At 42.2% G+C, this 19,864-nt stretch overlaps 1 protein-coding gene across 2 annotated transcripts; it reads right to left on the reverse strand.

The window, feature by feature from the left end:
* Positions 1–3,238: 3,238 nt before the first annotated feature.
* On the reverse strand, positions 3,239–9,425 carry LOC129017152 (keratin, type I cuticular Ha4). 2 transcript variants are annotated; one of them, XM_054457343.2, is made up of 8 exons: positions 9,166–9,425; positions 7,471–7,822; positions 7,285–7,367; positions 6,628–6,784; positions 5,133–5,294; positions 4,916–5,041; positions 4,526–4,746; positions 3,241–3,717 (listed from the first exon to the last, which is right to left on the reverse strand). In XM_054457343.2, exons 1-8 carry the CDS (start codon positions 9,213–9,215, stop codon positions 3,630–3,632), a joined length of 1,239 nt encoding a protein of 412 aa, XP_054313318.1. In that variant the 5' UTR covers positions 9,216–9,425; the 3' UTR covers positions 3,241–3,629. The 2 variants fall into 2 exon arrangements, with proteins under 2 accessions (XP_054313317.1, XP_054313318.1); XM_054457342.2 differs by lacking the exon at positions 9,166–9,425 and having other exon boundaries at positions 3,239–3,717; positions 7,471–8,999.
* Between the last annotated feature and the right edge of the window lie 10,439 nt (positions 9,426–19,864).

The following is a 19,864-nucleotide window of genomic DNA, read 5'->3' on the forward strand; positions in this document are numbered from 1 at the left end:
CTAGCCTCCATTGGACAGTCTTAACAATTCCTATAGCTCTAATTATCATCTTTATTTACCCAGCTCTCTGACATCTCCCTCAAATCTAGTCATTCTTCTCCAGGTCTCTCCAATGAAGACTCATTGTTGTTTCATTTTCTCAGGCTGAAAATCTTCAGACCCATAGTAGGTGTTTGTGATGGTTAATTTAATGTATCAACTTGACTGGGCCAAGGGATGCCCAGATAGATGGTAAAACATTATTTCTGGGTATGTGTGTAAAGGTGTTTCTAAAAGAGATCAGCATTTGAATCAGGAGAGTGAGTAAAGATCACCCTCACCAATGTGGGCAGGTGTTCTCCAATGTGAGTAGTCAAATAGAACCAAAAGGTAGAAGAAAGGCAAATTATTTCTCTCTTATTGACCTGTAAGGGAGAAGCAGGAGAGGCTGTGGAGAATAGGCCAGGTCAGTAGTAAGCTATGCTGAGCAAAGACAGATACAGACACCTCAAAACGGAACTCAGGGTCTAGTTCCACAAACCCTCCCCAGAGCCATCATTGTTTCTCTTACACTCAGTCCTGCACTCCCAGTGGGAATAGAGTTGAGCTGGGACATCCATCTTCTCCTGCCCTCTAACATCAATGCTCCCTGTTCTTGAGCCTTCAGTCTCAAACCAGGACTTACACCATCAGCCTTCCTGATTCTCAGTCCTTTGGGTTTGGATTGGAACTATACCACTGGCTTTCCTGGGCCTCCACCTTGAAGACAGCAGATTATGAAACTTCTTGGCCTCCATAATCATATAAGCTAATTCCTCATAATAAATCTCTTTCTATGTATCTACATATAGCCTACTGTTTCTGTTTCTCTGGATAACCTTAATACAGTGTGTGATCAGTACTAGTTTCCTTCCTTTTCTTTCCATTGTTCCTCTACCTCTACTCAGCTTCCATATTTAAGCCATGCCTCTAAAACCTACCCCTCTTCGGCCTCACTCTCCTCCACTTATCTCAGTCCTTATTGTCTCTCACCTCCTAATTGATCTTCCTTCTATTTAACCCAGCTTCTAGGACTCCTCACAACCCAACCTGTACACAGCTGCCAGATATATCATATGGCAAACTCCCTTACAAGAAAATCTCATGCATAATCATTCAGAGCACTTCCAAATATGGCCGTACCTAACTACCTTGCAGTTTCATCTCCTATTACCACACTTACCCTCTGTTCTAGGCTAGGAATTGGGTTGTCAATTTCTAAACACACCTCATAACTCCTCCAGGCAAAGTTCATGCTCAGGAAAACTTTCCCTCTTCTTTTTTTTTTTTTTTTGAGACGGAGTCTCACTCTATCACCCAGGCTGGAGTGCAGTGGCACAATCTTGGCTCACTGCAACCTCCGCCTCCTGGGTTCAAGCTATTCCCCTGCCTCAGCCTCCTGAGTAGCTGGGACTACAGGTGTGTGCCACCATGCCTGGCTAATTTTTTTTTTTTTTGTATTTTCAGTAGAGACGGGGTTTCACCGTGTTAGCCAGGATGGTCTCAATCTCCTGTCCTCGTGATCCACCTGCCTCAGCCTCCCAAAGTGCTGGGATTACAGGCGTGAGCCACTGCACCTGGCCAAAACTTTCCCTCTTCTATGGCCTACACACACTCACCTGACCAGACATTTCCCAGCAAATTTATTTCAGAATTATGCTAGTATCATACAGTAATCATTGATTGAAGTTGAAACTATGGGAAGTATATAAAGTTTTAATAACCTTCTCATGAATTTTCATTAGTGTTACTCTTCCTTATTTATTCCACTTACAGTATTCCATGGTTTACGTCGTCTTTAATTAGGGATGATATTGCCTCTGCTGAAGGGCCTGCAGTCAACAAGACAGGCAGACAAAATTTATATCAACAGAACATTTGGGTTTTCAAGGTTTTGATTGAGTGCTCCCTCCTTCTTGGAGCCTCTTCTTTTCATTCTCTCACACGTCTGAAATTCGTAATTCTTTATCTACACCTTTCTTGAGCCACACTGATATTTGTCTATAATGACTGTAGCTTTGTTTCATCCACTCTAAACTGTGAAACATGCTGTAGGCTGAGACTGGGATTCACTTATTTGTGTTTCTCAGTACCGCCCACAGTACCTGGCACACACAATCGATGATTGATTGCAGTTGTGTCAATCAGATAGGATTAAATTAAATGGATAATTGAAACTGTGGCCTATAAAATTGAAAGCTTTAAAAATTCAGAGATGAGGCAAGTGGGGTGTGGGGTAAGATTAATGTTTTGGGGGAGATGCTTAATGAACATTGGCCTTTCTTGTAATTATAGAAAATGAAATGATAAAGAGGCTATGGAAGAACATTATGGATAAGACCAAAGATCTAGGGGAAAGAATAAACTTGAAGAGGGGAAAGGTAACGACTTCATTTAAAGGGTCTATCTGGAGGACAACATGTCAGGCATAACAAGTGGGCGGGGAGATGAACTAGTTTGGGAAAAATACGTTTTAGTCCAATTAAACATGATGTAATGACCTAATACCAAGTGAAGCTGTCATATGCGCAACAGAAAACCTGGAAACTGAGCTGAGATGAGAGGGAGATGTGGGAGTCATCAGCATAGAGGAGCTAGTTCTACGTGAACAGGGACGTAGAAAGAGAAAGACAGAGGGCTGAGAATATAGGTGTTTCCTTCATTTGGGACAAAAAGGGGAAGACAGCTAACAAGACAACAGAGAACATGTAATTACAGATATTACAAGAAGACCCAGAGTGTGCAGGGTTATGGAAATCAGTGAAGGTATATTTTAAGGGAGGAGTAGGTATCTATATTAGCAAGGCAGGAGCAGCAGAGAGATTGAGAGGAGAGAATCACTGCTCTTTGAACAGTTTCTATAGAAGCAATTTCTGTAGTTTCTTCCGGCAGTTTAGGAGAAAGGGAAGCAGAACATTCTATTCTGATGAGGGTGAGAGCTGGAGATAGCAGTGAAGCCTGGGGAGGCTTTGCAAAATTGCCAAGGGCCCTGTAGTCAAGGAAAGGCAAGCATGGGTATTGAAGGCCAGGTTTCCTGCATGGCCTACCCTGGGTGGGAGTCCAGAAGGACATCCTTCCCTGTCTACATCAGTGTTTCTGGTGAAGCATAAAGGCTTGGCTCAGTCATTTACTTCATTTTATTCTCCTAATGAAGGGGTATTTTTATGAAACAGCCATGACGAGTAATTTACAATGCATGAATATGAATGAGAAACATTTATTATGCCAGAGAAATTAAGTTTATTGGGAAGTAAATGAAGTCTCCTCCTTGCATTCCAGAGAATGCCAAAGAAGAAAGGAAAATAGGAAATGCAGTAGTACGTTCAGGAAACACCCTAAAGTAGTAACTGGAGCTCAGATTACATGGAGCTGAACATGTTTAGAAACAAAGAGGCTCGACCCTCAACAGGAAGGAGTTGTCCCAACATTGGAAGTTGATGATGTATGTCTTTGCTTGGGTCGGGAAAGCTTTTCAGCATTCTAGAGATAACATAGAGGCAAGATGAGGTTTCTTGATGTCAGCTGAGCTCCAGAAAAGTCAGGACTTGAGGATCCTTCCTGTGGTTGATCTAAATGGCTTTGTAGATGTCTTCAAAGAGGATACAAGCTTTTCAATTACAGCAACCCTTTTGAGAGGTGCCACAGGGTCCACAGAAGTTGCCACTAGCATTGGTGGTGGCGCATGGGTTGCAGGGGAGCCTAGGAGGACAAGGAGGTTTAGAATGGCTTTAGGAGGAGGTTTTAATGCACATAATACCTTGGGCTTAATGACACAACCTATGAATTCTCAGTGGTTGGAGTCAGTTGGAATCAAGTTCTTTTTGTTTTGTTTTGTTTTTGATAAAGGGTCTTGCTCTGTTGCCTAGGCTGGAGTGCAGTGGTGCGATCTTGGCTCACTGCAAGTGGGAGCCAAGGCTCACTATGCCTCCCAGGTTCAAGCGATTCTCCTGCCTCAGCCTCCCAAGTAGTTAGAATCACAGGCATGCGTCACCATGCCTGGCTAATTTTTTGTATTTTTGGTAGGAATGGGGTTTCACCATGTTGGCCAGGCTGGTCTTGAACTCCTGACCTCCAGCAATCCACCCACCTCAACCTCCCAAATTGCTGGGATTATAGGCATGAGCCATTACACCCAGCCAGAATCAAGTTCTGATTACTACAAAACGCTTCTCTCTCTCCCAGAATGCCATGTGCAGAGGTGGAAAAATTGTGCTTTTCAAAAATATTATCTCATACTCTTGTGGTCTCCTGGAACTTAATGTGCCTTACACAAATGTTATTCCTATGACTGGCCAGCTCCTACCACCACTCCTCCATTATTAGGCCCCTGAGTCAGGGGCTGTTCGCTTACCTTTGGCCTCCCTTTGCTTAGCTATCACAGATCACTGGACACACGCTACACTGTTAATATGTGTTGCCTGACTAGTTGAAAAAATGGCCACCATTTGTGTGCCTACAATATCCCACTGTACACATTCTTCCCAGACATTCTTTGCCCCTTACTCACTTGCAGTCCTCACTCTCCAGGAGGCTCCGGTACGTGTTGATCTCACACTCCAGCCGGGCACGCACGTCCAGCAGCACCTGATACTCCTGGTTCTGCCGCTCCAAGTCACAGCGGATCTCTGCCAGCTGGGACTCCACATTGGTGATCAGTCTCTGCACCTGGGACAGCTGGGAGCTGTAGCGGGCCTCACTCTCTGTCAGAGTGTTTTCCAGAGAGTCTCGCTGTGGTGGGGAAGATCAGGAATGTCAGAGAGGGGCTCCTTCAAAGGGTTTCTTCATAGGATTCCAAGGAAGTCACAAGCTCCAAGAGTTAAGGAGAGTGTGTGGCCCCAAGCCCATCCCTGGGACTCTGCCTCCCAATCGCTCACCAGCAGGGCTGAACAATACACACCAGGTTGTGCTGGGCCTGCAGCTCGATCTCCAGGGCGTTGACCGTGCGTCTCAGCTCGATGATCTCCGCCTGGTAGGACTGCAGCTGTTCTGAGCTGGATACCACCTGCTTGTTCAGCTCCTCAGTCTGAAACACCCAAGTGGGGAAAGGATCAGACCCTGCCTCCAGGACCCTGGGGCACCTCGGGTACTGAGTGGCCATGTGCTTAGATGCCCACCTGCGTGGCGAACCATTGCTCCACTTCCCTGCGGTTGGTTTCCACCAGAGCCTCATACTGACTCCTGGTCTCGTTCAGGACCTGGTTCAGGTCCACAGTGGGTGCAGTGTCCACCTCCACGTTGAGGCGGTCTCCAAGCTGGGAGCGCAGGGTGTTGACCTCCTGATGGAGAAAAGGGAAACAATGAACGTATGGCAATGGATCTGCCATTTTCCTGCTCCAGGAAAATGAGCACAATACTGCCCCAAAAGCACTAAAAGGAATATTCTGATCATTCCCAAAGAGTGACACACACATTTTATAGCAATAAACTCCAACAGGGATCACATCAATTGTCCCATAGAAGATCTGCCATCTTCCTGCTCCGGGAAAATGAGCCTGATGCTGCCCAAAAAACACTACAAGGGACCAGGCACGGTGGCTCACGCCTGTAATCCCAGCACTTTGGGAGGCAGAGGCAGGTGGATCACGAGGTCAGGAGATCGAAACCATCCTAGCCAACATGGTGAAACCCTGTCTCTACTAAAAATACAAAAATTAGCTGGGTGTGGTGGCACGTGCCTGTAATCCCAGCTACTCGGGAGGCTGAGGCAGGTGAATCACTTGAACCAGGGAGTCGGATGTTACAGTGAGCCTAGATCACGCCGCTGCACTCCAGCCTGGTGACAGAGTACGACTCCGTCAAAAAAAAAAAAAGCACTAAAAGGAAGATTCTGATCATTCCCAAAGAGTGACACACACATTTTATAGCAATAAACTCCAACAGGGATCACATCAATTGTTGTCCCATAGAAACTGAAACAACCTCACACCTTCTACAAGACTAAGTCTAAACTCCTTGGCATATGCAAGTCCTTCCTCGCTTCCCATCACATCTTCACTTTCATCACACTCTTGGAGGTACTGCATGCCCAGCCATACCCAGATACTCCCTGCCCTGACACTTCTGTGTCTTTGTTCAACCTCTTCCCTCAGACTGAAACACCCAAGTACTGAAATCCTCCTCTTTGCATCTGAGAAGAGTTCCCTGTCTCCTCTTGGGCAGCCTGGATTATTTCTAGAGCATACTGTTTGTACATCTCATATGGTACTTGTTTCACTCTGTCTTGTTTATATCACTGTGTTTATATGACTGTCTTTCTATACTAGACTGTGAGCTCTTTTAAGAAAAGGGCCATGTCTTATGTCTTATTTCTTTTTTGTCCCTCCATCTCCACCACCAAATTCAGGACCTAGCAGTGATTAGCAGAGAGCAGGGCTCAGTGAATGATGTCCCTCCTCAGTAATTCCAACACCTGCCTAACCCTCACCCAGCCGCTGGAGAATGAGCAGCTCACTCCACTCCTTGATATGGATGTAGCACCGTCACTCTCTGAGAATACCTTGAGTTCCTCAGAGAAGGGTCCCAGACCAGGGATCCAGACAGTAATCGTCTCCTGATTCCCCGTGCTAGTAGCTTAGCTCTGAGGACTGCTTTTGTGAATTTGTTTCATACCTCCTCATGGTTCTTCTTCAAGCAGATCAGCTCCTCCCTCAGGGACTCCACCTGGGACTCCAGGTCTGACTTGCAGAGGGTCAGCTCATCCAGGATCCTGCGTATGCTGTTGATGTCCGACTCCACCAGCTGCCTCAGGGACTGCTCCGTCTGGTACCTGCACATGTTGGAGTGGGAGGATAAGTCAGGAAAGAAAACCACCTTCCCCTCTCATGTGTTGCTTGGGTAGAATTGGTCTGAATCTTCTTGAACTTACACAGTTTTCTGCCTCTTCCCTTTCATATGCTTCAGTCAAGCTGTCCATGGATAGGCTGAAGAGGTTCCCTGACTCACCCTAACACCACGAGTAGCCCACATGCATGCATGAGATGAAGTCTCTCACTGTGCTCTCAGTTTTATTAGCTAATATATCACCAAATCAATTCCCAAAGAACAATTCATTTCAATCTCTGAATTTTGTGGTTTAAGAAACACTTCCAGAAAGACCAGTATAGACCAAAGAGCAGGCAGCACATGAGTCTAGTTCTCTATTTGAAACTGATTTTACATAACCAGCCCTAGGAGGAGAAATAGGGAGAAATGGCTTTCTCCTCTTCCAGGCAATAGTAGGTCCCTAGGGCCATGCAAGAACCACAGGGACCTTGAAGTTCAACATACTTGCTTCTGAAGTCGTCAGAGGCCAGCTTGGCATTGTCAATGTTCACCACCAGCCTGGCATTCTCAGCCTTGGCACACAGAATCTGAAAAGAAATTTCTCTCATGAGGTACACTTGAACTTGAGAATGTCTTACTGTTCAAAGAGAGCCAGCTGCTGCTGGCCCCGCACATGGCCAACCCCCTCACCTTCTGCTGGAGCTCCTCAATGGTCTTGAAGTAGGACTGGTAGCTAGGGCACAGCAAGGGCTCCTGCTGCTGGGACCGCTCCTGGATGAGTTTCTCCAGCTCCGCGTTGTCCCGCTCCAGCTGACGCACCTTCTCCAGGTAGCTGGCCAGGCGGTCGTTCAGGAACTGCATGGTCTCCCTCTCGCTGCCATTGAAGGAGCCCTCACAGAACCAGTTGCAGTTGCTCACATTGGCGGGGATGTTGCAGGCCCCGGGCAGGGTGTAGCCATGACAGCTGGGGGGCACGCAGGGCCGGGAGGAGCAGCTGGTGCGGCAGCCCAGGCTGGGCAGGCAACAACTGTAAGACATGGTGCTGGAACAGGTAATGGAAAAGCAGGTAAGCTGCTGGAGGTGGATGTGGGCAGGTTTGAGTCTCTCCTTCCTCTGCAGTCCTTTTATACCACTAATGGTGGGTGGGGGCTTGGCATACAGCATAGTTTCCTTTCCTAATGCTTCAGCTAATTTTTCTCCAAAATATGCTAGTTAGATGCTTCTAAAGAGTCCCCCCTCAACCCATAAAATTATTCCATTCAGCTTATGTCACACCAGGCTCTTCTTGGGTGCTAGTGGTTGGCGAAATCAGAGCTTCATCAGGTGGCTTCATAGGAGATAGAATCATCACAGCCCCAAAGGGCTGTCCGCATTACTCAGAGGGGAGGACAGCCAGGGATGTGGGGTGGAGTTGTTTGGGAATCAGGGATTTCTCACCCAGGAGGTTCTGCCACTGTTCTTTCTCCCCAGAGAGAGAGCTCTGAGAGAGAGCTGTGAGAGTTACTCTTCCAGGTAACTCTTTCCTCCCACATTCATCCATGTTTCAGAATTCAATTTGTTTTTATAGCAGAAACTTAACCTGTTTTCGCTGAAATGATCCTGAGCCTTACTATTGGGATTTAGGGAACTTGCCAACACATGGAGCAACTGAAAACAATGGCATGTTCATGGCTGAGAAATGAGAAAGTAAAATGGAAACCAATGGAATGGATGGGAATATACCTAAAAGAGGGCATCTGCAAACAGCAGCCCACACGTCAAGTTTACCCTGCTGAATTTTTGTAAATAAAGTTTTTGTTTGTTTGTTTTCTGTTTTTTTGAGACAGAATCTCGCTCTGTCACCCAGGCTGGAGTGCAATGGCACTATCTCGGCTCACTGCAACCTCCACCTCCCGGGTTCAAGCAATTATCTGCCTCAGCCCTCCAAGTAGCTGGGATTACAGGCGCCTGCCACCACATCCGGCTAATTTTTGTATTTTTAGTAGAAACAGGGTTTCACGATGTTGGCCAGGCTGATCTTGAACTCCTGACCTCGTGATCCGCCCTCCTCGGCCTCCCAAAGTGCTGGGATTACAGGCATGAGCCACCACACCCAGCAGTAAATAAAGTTTTAATGGAACACAGCCATGCCCATTTGTTTAGCTATAGTATATGGCTGCTTTTGTGCTACAGTGGCAGAGTTGTGTAGTTGTGACAGAGACTATAGTGTCCACAAAGCCCTAAAATTAAAAAATTTGCCAACTTGTACTAAAGCAACAGCCTCTCTAAAGATAAGCAAGAGTAGAAATATCTAGAAGAAAAAATATGCTGGAAACAGTCTGGAGCAGTGAGAGTTCAGATGGCAGCACTGAAGCATGAATATGAAGCATAATACCACAGACTTACCAAGAAATGAAAATTGGAACAAGGGTGCTCAGAGGTATCTTTGTATCCATGGTAGCTTTTTCTCAAATTCTCTGGAAATTTCTATCATCTTATTTCTAGACTTGCTCCTCTTTCTAGAGTATTAACTCTCCTAGAGGTATGACTATGCCAGCCTGAGATGCTTCCAGGACAAGCCACAGTGCCCATGAGAATGCAGATTTACTGTTGTCCCTACAAGTAGACACTGTCTCTGGTAAGTGTGCTTCTATCACCTCTGGGATCCAGTTACCCTTTGACTCTTGCATAACCTAGAGAGCCTCTCTATTGCCCAACAATCACTCTTCACAGAATAGCCTTCCCTACCTGACTTCTTTTCCCTGTCACTCTACCTTGCCTTTGTTCTGCATAGAAACAAAGTCATGTTTCAGAAAGAAGTCCCAAAAGATTATTTGTGGAACACAATACAAATCATTTAAAGAAGGATGCATCTGAATTTCAAAGGCGGCAGGAGAGGAGCAGAAAAGCACATGTTCGATTTTATTTATTTGAGTGTTTCCTCTTTTTTTCTTAGTCTAGCTAGAGGTTTGTAAATTTTCTGTGTCTTTCAAAAAAAACTGTTTCATTGATTTTTTGCTATTGTTTTTCTAGTCTCTATTTTTATTTCTGCTCTAAGTTTTATCATAAGTATCATAATAAAACTTAGAGCAAAAAGTGTTATTATATCCTTCCTGCTGCTAACTTTGAGCTTAGTTTGTTCTTTATCTTTTTTAATTTTTTAATTTTTGTAGGTACATAGTAGGCATGTGTGTATGTTTAGATATGTTTATGTATATACATATATAAAACTTTCCTCTTAGTACTGCTTTTGCTGCATCCCATAAATTTTGATATGTTGTGTTCTCATTTTCATTTGTCTCAAGATATTTTCTAATTTCCTTTTTGATTTCTTCTTTGACCCATTGATTATTTAAATGTGTTTTTTAATTTCTACATATTTGTGTATTTTTCAGTTTTTTTCCTATTTCCATTCTAGTTTTCTAGTTTCATTCCATTGTGGTAGGAAAAGATACTTAGCATGATTTCAATCCTCTTAAATTCGTTAAGACTTCTTTTGTGACCCAACATGTGATCTATCCTGGAGAATGTTCCACGTGCACTGGAGAATATGTATTCTGCTACCATTGGATAGAACGTTTTATTTGTTAGGTCCATTTGTTCTATAGTATTGCTCAAGTCCGTTGTTTCCTTGTTGATTTTCTATCTGAATATTCTATTCATTATCAAAAGTGAGTTACTGAATTCTTCTATTATTACATTGTCTATTTCTCCCTTTGGTTCTGTCAATGTTTGTTTTATATATATTAGGTGCTCTGATGTTGGGTTCATATATGTGTGTAATTGTTATATCTTCCTAGTGATTTTTTTCATTATTATATAATGTTCTTCTTCGCCTTTTGTGACAGTTTTTGACTTAAAGACTATTTTGTCTGATATATAAGTACAGCCATCCTGCTGTCTTTTGGTTACCATTTGTACGGAATATTTTTTTTCCCATTCCTTCACTTTCAGCCTATACATTGTCTTTAAATCTAAAGTCAGTCTCTTCTAGATAGTATGTAGATAGAACTGGTTGGTTTTTTGAAAATCCATTCACCTACTCCATGTCTTTTGATTGGAGAGTTTAATTCATTTACATTTCCATAAATTATTGATAGGGAAAGACTAATATTGCCATTTTGTTAATTCTTTTGTCTTTCTCAGAGTTCTTTTGTCTTTCTTTTCCTATCTTGCTGTCTTCCTTTGTGTTTCATGGATTTTTGTATTGATACGTTTTTATTCCTTTTTCTTTTTCTTTTGTGTATCTTCTATAGGTATTTTTTTGTGATCATCATAGGGCTTATATGAAACAACTTATAACTGTCTATTTTTAGCTGATAACTTTCACTGCATACAAAAACTACTCTTTTGCTTCTCCCACACACATCTTTTATGTATTGATGTCATTATTTACATCTTGTTATATTGTGCATGCATTAACCTATTTTTATAGTTATAGTTATTTTTAATACTTTTATCTTTTAAATTTTATAGTAGAGAACCAAGTATGGTGGCTCACGCCTATAATCCCAGCACTTTCGGAGGCTGAGGAGGGCAGATCACCTGAGGTCAGGAGTTTGAGACCATCCTGGCCAACATGGAGAAACCCCGTCTGTACTAAAAATATAAATATTAGCTGGGCGTGGTGGCAGGCGCCTATAATCCCAGCTACTCAGGAGGCTGAGACAGGAGAATCGCTTGAACCCAGGAAGCAGAGGTTGCAGTGAGCCGAGATCACACCACTGCATACCAGCCTGGGTGACAAGAGTGAAACTCTGTCTCAAAAAAATAAATAAATAAATAAATTTTATAGTAGAATTAAAAGAGTGATTTACCTACCACCATTGTAGTATTACAGTAGTCTATATTTATCAATATATTTACATTTACCAGCAAGTTTTATACTTTCACATGCATTTATATTACTGTTTAACATCCAACTTAAAGAACTTCCTTTAACATTTTTTGTAAGGCAGGTCCAGTGATGATGAACTACCTCAGATTTGTTTATCTATAAAAGTCTGTATCTCTCCTTCAGTTTTGAAGGATAATTGTACTGGGAATGATATTCTTGGTTGGCAGTTTGTTTGTTTGTTTGTTGGTTGGTTGGTTTGTTTTCAGCACTTTAAATATATTATCCCATGTCCTTCTGGCCTGCAAAGTTTCTGCTAAGAAATTTATTAATTACCTTATGGAGGTTCCTTGTACATGATGTCACTTTTCTCTTGCTGCTTTCAAAATTCCCTCTTTGTCTTTGACTTCTGACAATTCAATTATAATGTGTATCACTTTGATTTATTTGAAGATCTTATTTGGGATACACTGGGCTTCCTGGATCTGGATGTCAATGTTCTTTCTCAGGTTTCAGGAGTTTTGAGCCATTATTTCTTTTAATAAATTTTCTAAACTTTCTCTCTCTCTTCTCCTTCTGGATCTTCCTAATGTGAATGTTGGTCTGCTTGATGATGTCCCATACATCTCTTAAGCTTTCTTTACTCTTTTTTATTCTTTTTTCTTTTTGTTCCTCTGGATAATTTCCAATAACCTGACTTTGAGTTCACTGATCCTATCTCCTGCTTGATTTAGTGTGCTATTGAATCCCTCTATTGAATTTTTCAATTCAGTTATTGTATTTTTCAGCAGCATGATTTATGTTTGGTACTTTTTATATTTTCTGCCTTTTTGTTGAAAATTCTCAGTTTGTGTATTGTTCTTCTGGCCTTGCAGAGCATCTTTAATTATGGTTATTTTGTTTTTGTTTTGTTTTGTTGAGACAGAGTCTCACTGTGTTGCCCAGGATGGAGTACTGTGGCATGATTTCAACTCACTGCAACCTCCACCTCCTGGGTTCAAGCATTTCTCATGCCTCAGCCTCCTGAGTAGCTGGGATTACAGTTGCACACCACCATGCCCAGCCAATTTTTATATTTTTAGTAGAGATGGGGTTTCGCCCTGTTGGCCAGGCTGGTCTCAAACTCCTGACCTCAAGTGATCTACCCACCTCGGCCTCCCAAAGTGCTGGGATTACAAGCATGAGCCATTATGCCCAGCCTATGATTATATGGTTATTTTGAATTCTCTATTTCGAATATATGATTATTTCAAATTCTCTTTCTTTTTTTTTTTTTTTTCTTTTATTATTATTATTATTATACTTTAGGTTTTATGGTACATGTGCACAATGTGCAGGTAAGTTACATATGTATACATGTGCCATGCTGGTGCGCTGCACCCACCAACTCGTCATCTAGCATTAGGTATATCTCCCAGTGCTATCCCTCCCCCCTCCCCCCACCCCACAACAGTCCCCAGAGTGTGATGTTCCCCTTCCTGTGTCCATGTGTTCTCATTGTTTAATTCCCACCTATGAGTGAGAATATGCGGTGTTTGGTTTTTTGTTCTTGTGATAGTTTACTGAGAATGATGATTTCCAATTTCATCCATGTCCCTACAAAGGACGTGAACTCATCATTTTTTATGGCTGCATAGTATTCCATGGTGTATATGTGCCACATTTTCTTAATCCAGTCTATCATTGTTGGACATTTGGCTTGGTTCCAAGTCTTTGCTATTGTGAATAATGCCGCAATAAACATACGTGTGCATGTGTCTTTATAGCAGCATGATTTATAGTCCTTTGGGTATATACCCAGTAATGGGATGGCTGGGTCAAATGGAATTTCTAGTTCTAGATCCCTGAGGAATCGCCACACTGACTTCCACAAGGGTTGAACTAGTTTACAGTCCCACCAACAGTGTAAAAGTGTTCCTATTTCTCCACATCCTCTCCAGCACCTGTTGTTTCCTGACTTTTTAATGATTGCCATTCTAACTTGTGTGAGATGGTATCTCATTGTGGTTTTGATTTGCATTTCTCTGATGGCCAGTGATGGTGAGCATTTTTTCATGTGTTTTTTGGCTGCATAAATGTCTTCTTTTGAGAAGTGTCTGTTCATGTCCTTCGCCCACTTTTTGATGGGGTTGTTTGTTTTTTTCTTGTAAATTTGTTGGAGTTCATTGTAGATTCTGGATATTAGCCCTTTGTCAGATGAGTAGGTTGCGAAAATTTTCTCCCATTTTGTAGGTTGCCTGTTCACTCTGATGGTAGTTTCTTTTGCTGTGCAGAAGCTCTTTAGTTTAATTAGATCCCATTTGTCAATTTTGGCTTTTGTTGCCATTGCTTTTGGTGTTTTAGACATGAAGTCCTTGCCCATGCCTATGTCCTGAATGGTAATGCCTAGGTTTTCTTCTAGGGTTTTTATGGTTTTAGGTCTAACATTTAAGTCTTTAATCCATCTTGAATTGATTTTTGTATAAGGTGTAAGGAAGGGATCCAGTTTCAGCTTTCTCCATATGGCTAGCCAGTTTTCCCAGCACCATTTATTAAATAGGGAATCCTTTCCCCATTTCTTGTTTTTGTCAGGTTTTCCACCATGATCAAGTGGGCTTCATCCCTGGGATGCAAGGCTGGTTCAATATACGCAAATCAATAAATGTAATCCAGCATATAAACAGAACGAAAGACAAAAACCACATGATTATCTCAATAGATGCAGAAAAGGCCTTTGACAAAATTCAACAACCCTTCATGCTAAAAACTCTCAATAAATTAGGAATTGATGGGACGTATCTCAAAATAATAAGAGCTATTTATGACAAACCCACAGCCAATATCATACTGAATGGGCAAAAACTGGAAGCATTCCCTTTGAAAACTGGCACAAGACAGGGATGCCCTCTCTCACCACTTCTATTCAACATAGTGTTGGAAGTTCTGGCCAGGGCAATTAGGCAGGAGAAGGAAATCAAGGGTATTCAATTAGGAAAAGAGGAAGTCAAATTGTCCCTGTTTGCAGATGACATGATAGTATATCTAGAAAACCCCATTGTCTCAGCCCAAAATCTCCTTAAGCTGATAAGCAACTTCAGCAAAGTCTCAGGATACAAAATCAATGTGCAAAAATCACAAGCATTCTTATACATCAATAAGAGACAAACAGAGAGCCAAATCATGAGTGAACTCCCATTCACAATTGCTTCAAAGAGAATCAAATACCTAGGAATCCAACTTACAAGGGATGTGAAAGACCTCTTCAAGGAGAACTACAAACCACTGCTCAGGGAAATAAAAGAGGATACAAACAAATGGAAGAACATTCCATGCTCATGGGTAGGAAGAATCAATATCATGAAAATGGCCATCCTTCCCAAGGTAATTTACAGATTCAATGCCATCCCCATCAAGCTACCAATGACTTTCTTCACAGAATTGGAAAAAACTACTTTAAAGTTCATATGGAACCAAAAAAGAGCCCGCATCGCCAAGTCAATCCTAAGCCAAAAGAACAAAGCTGGAGGCATCACACTACCTGACTTCAAACTATACTACAAGGCTACAGTAACCAAAACAGCATGGTACTGGTACCAAAACAGAGATATAGATCAATGGAACAGAACAGAGCCGTCAGAAATAATGCCACATATCTACAAGTATCTGATCTTCAAATTCTCTTTCAGGTAAATTGTATATCTCTTTCATTGGGGTCAACTTCAGGAGATTTATCTTGTACCTTTGTTTAGGACATATTTCCCTGTTTCTTCATTATCCTTGGATCTTTGTGCTGGTGTCTGTGCATTAGACAAAACAGCCACCTCTCCCAATCTTCATGGACTGGCCTTGTACTGGAGAAGACCTTCACCAATCAGCCCAGCCAGAGACACTGGGGACCTCTCAAATTTTTGTGCTAGTCCAAACCACCATCTTTGCAGCCTCCAGGCATCTTGAGTATGGCTAGTTTCCATCAGCACTCTGGCACAGGTGAGACAGAAGCCCATCCCTGATACTGTCCACAGAAAAGTCAGAATATTGGACACAGGTCTAACTCTTTCTCTCTCCAGGGAGAGCCTGGGACCCAGGGTTTTTCACTGGCTCGCTCTGAACTTGGCCGGGGGGAGAGGGCTGTGGTGAATATTCATGTGGTAGTTAAAATTACCCTCTTTGTTCTCAATGGCTCCTAGATGTCTGGAGTATGCTGGATTCCATCCGCATTCTAAGACAGGCAAGACAGAAGCTAGTGCATTGGCAGCCCTCAGAAAAATCTGAATGTTGGATGTATGGTCCAGTTATTTCCTTCTCTCCCTGCAAAGAAGCTGGGAGCTGGGGATTTCCTCCTAACCATATGACACTATGCTGAGAAAGCAGGGATTATTGTGATAGAGTATCTTAAAATCTTTCTACCAACTTTGATTTGGCTGGTTTTACACTCATCCAGGGTGCAAGAGCCTCTCAAATTGTTACTAGATTTCTCACAAATAAAATTTATCTGAGTATTATTATTGAATCAGTGTGTCCATGAGGGTGAGGAGGGTCCAGGGCTGCTTATTCCCTCATCTTGCTGATGTCACTCTACAAAAAACACGAATTTGAAATTAAATGACCTGGATTTACATCCTTACCTATGATATGAGCTCAGAGAAGTTCATTCCCTTTTTTGAGTCTTGTTTATCTCATCTCTTGAAATGAAATAATAATAATGCTGCCTACCTCATAGTTTTGTTTTTTGTTTGTTTGTTTGTTTTTGTTTTTGTTTTTGTTTTGCAAAAGGTAAGGTATTGTGTGTGAACATGTTTGGGGGAGGGAGTGATGATGTTTATTTCCATAAACATTGTTCCTATTGTTGACCCAGGTGGCTCAGATGAAGAATTTTGTGAAAATTCTACTTTGTTAAGCAGACAAATTGCCCATTGCCCATCCCAACCCAGTAGTGCTCAAACTTCACCCACTTACCTTGTAAGTACTAGGGGCACAGAACTCTATTCATAAATTAACCATCAAAATGCAAATGTTAACATTAACTTAGTGGTTGAAATAGGAAGTTGGCAGATAACCATTACCTCTATCTTCTCTGCTAAGTTCCTGATCTTGTGGGTTTGGTTATCTTATTTGGGGTAGTTCTTGAGGAGGACAAGTTCTCCACATGAAATTGTAATATCACCAAAGCCTCTTTTCTGGTACTGGGATTGAAATGTGCTTTAGTTATCCTCTTGGAATCTTCTAGCCTTATAGCTCTGTGCAAGCATTTGTAATAATGATAATAATGGCAGTGTTGTTGTTGATGATGATTCTGCCATTTCATCAAGGCTTATTAGATGCCGAACAAGGCACTAAGCACTTTGGCACATTTCTCATTTGATTCTCTCAACAACTGCATAAGGTTGGCCTATTATTCCCATGTTACAGATAAAGAAATAAACTGGGAAAAGCTCCAAATTTGCCCTACATACAGGCAATAAATGGTGGAACAGGGATTTGAACAATTCAGGTCTATTACTCCTGATCATGAACACCTGAACACAGTACAAAACCTTTATATTTGGCACAGAGGTTTCTCTGGTTTGTGAGGGAAATATTCATTGCTTCCCATTGCCCCTTACTTCGTAGTTTTTCCTTCTGGTCCCCTCTAGGGCCCTGTTCCCCACCCCTTCATACTCCATCATTCCTCCAAAGGCCTCTCTGCCCAAGCCTTTGGGCACCCAGCTAATCTCTATGGTATCTTCCTGAACTAAGGCCAAGTCTTACTCATTTACTTTTCTCCACAGGGAAATAATCGTCCTTTTGCATAATTGATCCAAACTGGAAACTAGATTGTCTTTTCTGAACATCTAAGCAAATTAAAATGCATAATTACGTGACCTAAGTGATTTAGAACTTGGAAGAAAGACTACCCTTCTAACCATGAGTTTTAACCTTGTAAAAGTTCATCTCAGAAGTAAATTCAGTTTCCTAGAATCAAAGAATTCTAAAGCTAGAAGGACCTGAATTGATGGAGGAGAAAACTAATGCCCAGACAGTAAGGTAGTAAGGAAATGAATATCAATCAATCACTTTCTAGTCAGATAGTCTACTAGGTACCTTTGCATATAGCATTTCATCCTCACCCCAGAACCTGAGTGTTCAGGTTCCATTTTTGTCACCATGTAGCAGAGATGAAGAATCTGAAATGTTGGGAGGAAATTTAACTCATTCAAAATGACACAAGTAAGCAGGCTCCAGTCGGCCTGATCCGTCATATTTATTGTGAGTTAGAGAGATGAGACACTGACCTAGGCCAGGCTGTGACAAAACATAACAGCTGGGAGCAAATGCAGAAGAGAGATTATGGATAGCTGGTATTGGACACCAGCTATGAGCACCAGACAAGACACACCTATGTTTCCCGCACATTGCTTTACTCCTCAGCAAACTGGGAGTTTAAAAAGTAACAAATCCCATCTGGGCGCAGTGGCTCACACCTGCAATCCCAGCACTTTGGGAGGCCAAGGCAGGCAGATCATGAGGTCAAGAGATGGAGACCATCCTGGCCAACATGATGAAACCCCGTCTCTACTAAAATACAAAAAATTAGCTGGGCATGGTGGTGGGCGCCTGTATTCCCAGCTACCTGGGAGGCTGAGGCAAGAGAATTGCTTGAACCTGGGAGGCAGAGGTTGCAGTGAGCTGAGATCGCATCACTGCACTCCACCTGGTGACAGAGCAAGACTCCATCTCAAAAAAAAAAAGTAACAAATCCCACAAGCTTATGATGGCACGGCTTGGCTCCTGGGAGTAACGGGATGTGCTTATATAGAGGAAAATGCTGAGCAGTCCTGGACAGCCTGCTGTTCTTCCTGCAGATGCTGACAGCAGCCTCAGGCCTCAAAAAACTCAAATGATGGCTTTAACTCCAGATGTAAGGATGGAAAAAAAAAGTGTCTTAGCTCCATCCCAAAGTAAACATAAAATTTGCAGGGAAACAGAAAAGAAAAGAAACAGCAAAAATATCCAGGAGATAAGCATAGGGAAAAGTCAAAGGTCGGAGAGTGGTAGATCCTGCCAGCTAAGAGTTTAGACCAAGACAGCTCAGGAGGCAATAAAACAGGTCACCAAAGAGCGTCAGACATGCCAAATAGCCCAGACAACTGAAAAAGGAGCTGCTCTCCCACCCATCACAAAAGGAGCCTAGGGCAAAAAAGTATCAAATATGCTGAGCAGACCATACACTTCTGGTGCACAACTGGGTTTAAAGAAGAATTTGTGGTGTGAAAGACAATAGGACAATATACAAATCCTGCTGTTGAACCTAAATCCAAAAAGAAAAAGAAAATGGTGATACTTTTTTACCCTTAAGAAGCTTAGCTATACCAGCAATAATAAAAATTATCAATAATCCTAATAAAAATATGTGGTCTAGAAAGTGTTTCCATAAACAGTTTTCCATGCTTCCTTTGGCAAGTTTATAAAGTAAGTAGAGAAGACTTGGTTATCTCCACTCTACCTTTGGGGCAACTAAAGCTAGGAGAAGCCACATGTCTTATCCAAAGACACAGGGCTATTAAGGTCGTAAATGTCAGAACTAGAATCCAGGTTCTGGTAAGTGAGTCTCAACCTAGCTCATTGGAGGCTCATCACCTGTAGAGCTTCTTAAACTCCCAGTGACCAGGCTGAATCCCAGATCAATTAAATCAGACTCCCTGAGGGCAGACTCAAGCCTCAAAAAATTGTTTAAGTTCCCTGGGTGATTTCAAACACAGCCAAGGTTGAGAACCACTGTCCTGCCTGTGTCTGATGATGATGACAGAGCACCTGGAAATAATTTGAAAGCCACATGGAAAAGTTTAAGGGGAGGTATAGCTACAATGATTGAGATTTTTATGGTTTAAAAAACATGGCAGAACTTACAGATCCTATAAATTTTGCCTCCAGCCAGAATTTTCCTTTATTCCAGGATGCCATCTCTAGTCAAAGCATGTTAAGAAATTTCTGTTTTGTTAATGTCTGTATCTTTTTAATATCCAGTTTGCTGATAGCAAACCTTTGTCCTCTGAGGATAGGTTTGACTTTTTTGAAGCTGTTCAAAAAGAAACCTTGTGAGTGACATAGACAATCAATTTGGATCGTTTTTAAAACCACCTCCATAGGATTGTGACTCATAATTGAATCTAAAGGCAGTTCCTGAAAAGACTTGCCAAAAATTAGTGGGAATCTGTGCATGGGGTTCAACAATGTGGATGTACTTAACGCCCCTGAATTGCACATTAAAAATGGCTAAAATGGTAAATTTTATGTTGTACATATTTTACCACA

This window comes from Pongo pygmaeus, chromosome 19 (genome assembly GCF_028885625.2).
Source record: "Pongo pygmaeus isolate AG05252 chromosome 19, NHGRI_mPonPyg2-v2.0_pri, whole genome shotgun sequence".
Lineage (NCBI taxonomy): Eukaryota > Metazoa > Chordata > Mammalia > Primates > Hominidae > Pongo > Pongo pygmaeus.

Excerpts from the sequence above, each read along its gene's own strand:
- LOC129017152 (XM_054457342.2), bottom strand. The coding sequence starts at position 7,944 with ATGCTGTATGCCAAGCCCCCACCCACCATTAGTGGTATAAAAGGACTG. Across the intron at positions 6,785-7,284 it reads TCTGACGACTTCAGAAGCAA|GTACCAGACGGAGCAGTCCC; the intron begins GTATGTTGAACT and ends CAACATGTGCAG. Across the intron at positions 4,747-4,915 it reads TGCAGGCCCAGCACAACCTG|CGAGACTCTCTGGAAAACAC; the intron begins GTGTGTATTGTT and ends TCCCCACCACAG.